This window comes from Lynx rufus, unplaced genomic scaffold (assembly GCF_022079265.1).
Source record: "Lynx rufus isolate CCGP_SWC_20201006 ecotype Redwood Valley unplaced genomic scaffold, mLynRuf1.p SCAF_1, whole genome shotgun sequence".
Lineage (NCBI taxonomy): Eukaryota > Metazoa > Chordata > Mammalia > Carnivora > Felidae > Lynx > Lynx rufus.
This window is the reverse complement of record NW_025814823.1, coordinates 47393507-47399636: the sequence shown is the minus strand read 5'-3', so window position 1 is coordinate 47399636 and position 6130 is coordinate 47393507. Positions and strand designations below refer to the sequence as shown.

The 6130-nt window shown below is 36.1% G+C and overlaps 1 protein-coding gene across 1 annotated transcript; it reads left to right on the top strand.

Annotated features, from left to right (window-relative positions):
* The first annotated feature begins 5411 nt into the window (after nucleotides 1-5411).
* LOC124508589 (prostaglandin reductase 1-like) lies at nucleotides 5412-5765 on the top strand. Its single transcript, XM_047075113.1, has one exon. It carries the CDS (start codon nucleotides 5412-5414, stop codon nucleotides 5763-5765), a length of 354 nt encoding a protein of 117 aa, XP_046931069.1.
* Nucleotides 5766-6130: the final 365 nt, after the last annotated feature.

Here is a 6130-nt window from a genome sequence, read left to right as displayed (position 1 = left end):
GTGCAGAATCCAGCCTCTTTTCAATTTCTTCACTCCATCTCTGGTCCAAGTCCCCATCATCGTTTGCCAAGATTGTGTTAGCTTCCCCACTGATCTCTCCCCTTTCACATGTGCATCCTTCAGTCTGTTCTCAGTGCAGCAGCCACAGCGAAAAACATTTACCACATGATGTCATTTCTTGGCTCAAGCTCTCCAAGGCTTCCCGTTTCATTCAGAGTAAAAGCCAAAGTCCTTACAACAAAAACCGATTTTATTTTAGCAACATAGTTTAATTATATTAGAGGAAAGCAAATGCTGAATCTGGACGACACATACTTGTTAACCCTCTTTAAGTTAGCTCTTACTATGTGCATTTTAAAAAGAATCACTTGCCATATACGAGCTTTCACTGTACTCTATTAGTATTTATCAAGCACAATATTTATTTATTAGTATTTATTATTCAAGCATTGGCTCAGTACTGGTCCAAGCGCTGTGAATAGCCAAGAGGCTGTGAAAGACATGGTTTATTGCAAATCTATGGAAAACTTGGGTAGAATTGAGACAACCAACCATCGTAATTGCAGGAAGATCTTTATTTACTTATTTCTTTTAGTGTATTTATTACCAGAGATTGCCATCTTTATTGACTTTTTCTTTAGAAAGAAAAGATTTATTTTTCTTTTGGTATAGTTTTAAATATTTCTCTTTCCCATACTGTAGTACCTTTTGAACTTGTTACAATTATAATAGTAGATATTATGTAGACAATGTTAGAGAAAGACTTGAAATTTGAACATTGTCTTCATAATTCTTATATCACTTTGTGATTTTTCCTCACCCGATATACAGAGGAGAACCTGAATTCTGAAATGAAAAGAAAGCCTGGCAAGGGGCACCTGGGTGGCTTAGTTGGTTAAGTGTCCAACTCTTAATTTTGGCTCAGATCATGATCTCATGGCTCGTGAGTTTGAGCCCCAAGTCGGGCTCTACGCTGACAGTGCGGAGCCTGTGTGGGATTCTCTCTCTCCTTCTCTCTCTGCCCCTCTCCTGCTTATTCATCTTCCAATAGTCTGCCTTCACAATACTACTCTGTCTCAAAGTAAATAAATAAACATTAAAGAAAAGAAAGCTTGCCAATTTCAACAGATTGAGTATTTGAAACCAAGTAGAAAACGTGTATTTTTATATATCTAAAAAAATTAACTTCTCTGTCATTTAAGTTAGTGTTAAAAAGATAATCAAAATTTCTGGCTTATAAAATCTATAGCCTCCTTGGAAATGGATATTATTTATAAATTTGACATGCTTCTATATTTTAATATGCAATAATGTAAAATAATATATGACCAAAAATCAAAATACTGGCTTTAACAAATCTTTGCAAACATCACTACCCTTTATTTAATGATGAGAAAATTCTTAATTTCCTAAATTAAATAATACTTAAAAAAAAAAACCAAACAAACCCAAAGCTATGGGAAGTAAAAACTTTTACATCTTTTTTTTTTTTTTAATCTAAAAATCTCTCTGCGGTCAGATAGCCTAGAGAAAATGTTTCACTACCATATGCCTTTTGATAACTAGAAGTACTGTGCCCAGCCAGTCAGCCTGGAGTATTAGCACTACAGTTGTGCAGTCATAGCTTTTAGTATGTTATTTTCTTTTCAGGGGAAAAATTGGAAAGTGGTACTTAGACTAAAATATAATCCTATCAATTTTACATAAAATATTGATAAGAAATAAAAATTTAGCATCTCTGGTGTGAATTCACTAGACTGCACAAAATACAAATATATAGATTAAGGAAAGTTAACATAATCCTTTTATGGGAACTAAAATCAATTACATGTCAGCTTTGTAGTATTATAAATGTATTTAGTCAGCATAGAATTTTTCCAGCAGTGTTTCCTGCAGATTGAAATTGACTAACCAGATGTTAAATATTAAATAGAACTAATCAAAGCATGGTTCAAGAGACTTTAAAAACAATGATCAAAGGGAGCTATTTATTACCTGATTCATGTTACTGTTGAAATATTGGGTCTGTGATATTATATTTAAACTTAGTGTTTTCAAGATCCCATTTTCTAGCTTTACATGAACAATAATTAATGTTAATAAATTAACTCATAAACTATGTAATTGGATCATTGTGCATAATCATGGTTGGAAAGTCGACCAAGAGATTTAAAACTCAATTCATAGAAATAAACCTTTAGTAAGATATTTAGTACATATATAACTTTTCAGAACAATATAAATATTGAAAAATACTAGGATTCATTCAGTCCATGTACACATACGCACATATGCACACACAAATAAAAACAAAAAAGAAGATAATAGATTCATTTCTGAGAAATCTTAGAACAATCATTTGGCCAGACCTTTTACTTTCAGAAAAATAAGTATTTAATGAAAAAAAAATTGGGAGTAAGTTTCCAGAAAAAGGCATTTCGTAACCCCTTACAAGCTCATCCCATTATTTTTACATGGTGTTAACATGTTTTTGCTTCTATTCAATAAGAACTTTTCATAAGATTTTACTTGAGCCCATTTTCTCTTGATATAGATTTGGGAAGACACAGCTGATAGATGTCTCAGTACTTGATATTATTAATTTTACTATTATCACTATGTTTTATACATTTATATAGTTTAAGAAAACATCTCTCAAAGTTTAAAGGTTCCAATAAACAATTAGATTCGCAACTATTCACATGCCAATAAAATACTTTTTACCAATATACAAAGATTTTTTGTTGTTGTTATTTTATGTTGGAGGAAAAGGGAGATGAGGTCAAACTAGTAAAACCGTTCAAAATGTTCTGCCTTATTCTTAAATTTCCATGCTTTTACTAATTTGTTTTTGAACCAATTTTCAATTGATTTCTGGTTATTTTAATTAATTATATTCTATTATAATAAGTTTTTAAATGTTTATCTATTTATTTTGAGAGAGAAAGCACGCAAGTGGTGGAGGGGCAGAGACAGAGGGAGAGAGAGAATCCCAAGCAGGTTCCTCTCTGTGCTGTTAGTACAGAGCCCCACACATGAAATCATGACCTGAGCTGAAATCAAGAGTCAGACACTTAATAGACTGAACCACCCAGGCACCCCTATTAGCAATAACTTTAAGCTATCATTTTAACAAATTTTTCAAGAAAAAATCTGTTTTGATATAGGTGGTGTTGATTATGCTATAGAAATGAAGATTTACTGTGTGACATGCTGAGTTCTGTGCCTTGAACGTGTGAAGTTTTGTTATAGTCTTCAAAACAAATCAGGAAAAAATTATTAATTGGAGAAAGGAGTGTATATTCAAATACCCCAGCAATATACCATACATATCTATCTTTAAATTTCATTCGTACATTCCTAGATGGCTTTTTTTTTGAGAGAGAGAAGGGAGAGAGAATGAGAGAGAGACAGGGAGGGGAAGAGGGAGAGGGAGAAAGAGAATCCCAAGCAGTCTCCACATTCAGCACAGAACCCCACGTGGAGCTTGATCTCACAACTGTGAGATCATGACCTGAGCTGAAATTAAGAGTCAGACACTTAACCAACTGAGCCATCCAGGCAACCCCACATGGCTTTCTTTAGCCGATTCAGGACCTACCTTCTCCAAAAATTCTCCTCCCAGACTGGTCATATCCCACTCTTTCAGCTCCCTTAAATTTTTCCTGGCAATAATTTGAGAGATTATGATTATATGTCATTTTTTTGTTCTCTGGGTGTTTCATTTATATACGCTTCCAGTCAGTATAAACATTGCTGAACAAAAAAATTTCAAATACCTTGACATCATGATGGGATATTCCTTTGTACACACGTTGCCTGCACAGGTCATTATGGGACCCTGTGTGCTCTATTTCATACTATTTGGTGTCTTAGTCTCCAATTACTTGCAGTTATCGACTGGGTTATGCCTTCTTGGGCCACCTTGCCTTTATTCATACTGTTCTTCTCTTAGAACACTCTTTTCTTGCTTCACCTGTTTGACACACTCTCAACCTTAGAAGATACCAGCTACCCTTGGAAGTTGCCTTTGGTCTAGATGGGATCTGTTTCCTGGGTGCTCTCAGGTCACTTCTCATGTCACACTGCTCAAAGTGTTATATTTTTTTGTACCGGCAGTCTAGGGTTTCTGTGAAAATAAGAAGTCAGTACATTTTGGGCTACCTTTGAGAAGACCCTTAGCCTCTTTTGTGTGTCAGTTTTGTCATCTATAAAATAGGGATGATACTAGATCAAATGAGATAATAGTTTGCTTGACTCAGTGTCTGACATGTGATCAGAATTGCAAAATGTTAGCTATTGATGGTTCTTGTATGAATTGAATGATCTAAACCTCTCAGGAGGCTCCTCTGTTTTCATTTTGCTTTCCCCTCTTGGTATACGATTTCACAGTTCAGTGCTTGCTGGGAAGGGGATTGAGTTCTGCTCGGAGGAAATGCACCTCTCTGAGTTTTGAGTTTTTCACCTTAACATTCCAGGAAAAGTTAGTTTTGAAATAAATTTGGATCATAATTCCACTTGTATGTATCTATCTAAAATATTGCTATTTTGGGGGCGCCTGGGTGGCTCTATTTGTTGAATGTCTGACTCTTGATTTCGGCTCAGGTCATAATCCCAGGGTCATGGGCTCGAGCCCTGAGTCAGGCTCCAAGCTGAGTGTGGAGCCTGCTTAAGATTCTCTCTCTCTCTTTCTCTCTGTCTGTGTCTCTCTCTCTCCCCTACTGCCTCTCTCTCTCATTCTCTCTATCAATCAATCAATAAATAAATGAATAAATAAATAAATAAATAAAATTAATAAAATATTTCCATTTTTATCAGCATTTCATAATGCATTTCTCTTCTTAATGTTCAATCCATTTTTGATGTTTTTTAACCCATCAATCAACCAACCAACCCGTCTTTATTATTGGTCTCTCTCATAGATACCACAACATTGGGGTGAATACACAAACATAAGAGAGATACTGACAGTCTAACTGGGATGATAATACTAACATATGTACAAAATCAAGAAATAAGCAATACTTTTCTATGGGTTAATTGTGTGGTTTACTATAGCATTTTTGAATAGGAGAGAAGAGAGGTATAAATAAAAACTGAAATAATTATGAATGCTTACATGAAGGAAATGATGTTAGCCAGATATTCAAAGATTTGAAAAGGTACAGCAAGGAATGAAAAGTGCAATATAGACAAGGCACTTAATAAGGTAAAAGCAAGGGTGAGGAAGAGTCTTCAATAACTAGAAGATAAAAATTATCTTTGCTTCATAGATGTGCACGAATGACACTAAGACTGCCTAATATCATAATCTAAAATTATAAGAGAACGTGTTTATCAAAAGGGAACATTACAACCCCGAACACCTTCTCTAGCTAGGTGGTGGAACCCACGGACTCTTGAACTTCAGGATGGTTTATGCTAAGAGCCGGACCCTGAAGAAGCACTTCGAAGGCAGCGCCCCTCGTGGTAACTTGGAGTTGAAGACAGTTGAACTCCCACCCTTCAACAACGGAGAGGTCCTGCTGCAAGCTTTGCTCCTCGCTGGGGATCCTTACCTGGGAGTGGCAGCCAAACGACTGAAAGAGGGTGATGCGATGATGCGGCAGCAAGTGGTCAGAACTGTGGAAAGTAAAAACTCAGCCTTCCCAACAGGAACTATGGTAGTGGCTTCTTCAGGCTGGACAACTCACTCCATTTCTGATGGGAAAGATCTGGAAAAACTGCCTGCAGAGTGGCCAGACATTTTAACCACAAAACAGTAGAGTCTTTGGAAGAAACTTTGAAAAAAGCCTCTCCTGATGGTTATGATTGTTATTTTGATAATGTAAGTAGAGAGTTTTCAAACAGTGTTATCCTCAGATGAAGAAATTTGGAAGAATTGCTATATGTGGGGCCATCTCTGTATATAATAGGCCCACCCCCAGAGAATATTCTCCATCAGCAACTCCACACGGTAGGGTTCATTGTCACCCACTGGCAAGGAGAAGTCTACCAGAAGGCTTTGAAAGACTTGCTGAAATGGGTCTTATGGGGTAAAATCCAGTACCATGAATACATCACTGAAGGGGTTGAAAACGTGCCAGCTGCATTTATGGGAATGCTGAAAGGCGGTAATTTGGGGAAAAGC

Coding starts and splice junctions, on each gene's coding strand:
- LOC124508589 (XM_047075113.1), top strand. CDS start 5,412: ATGGTTTATGCTAAGAGCCGGACCCTGAAGAAGCACTTCGAAGGCAGC.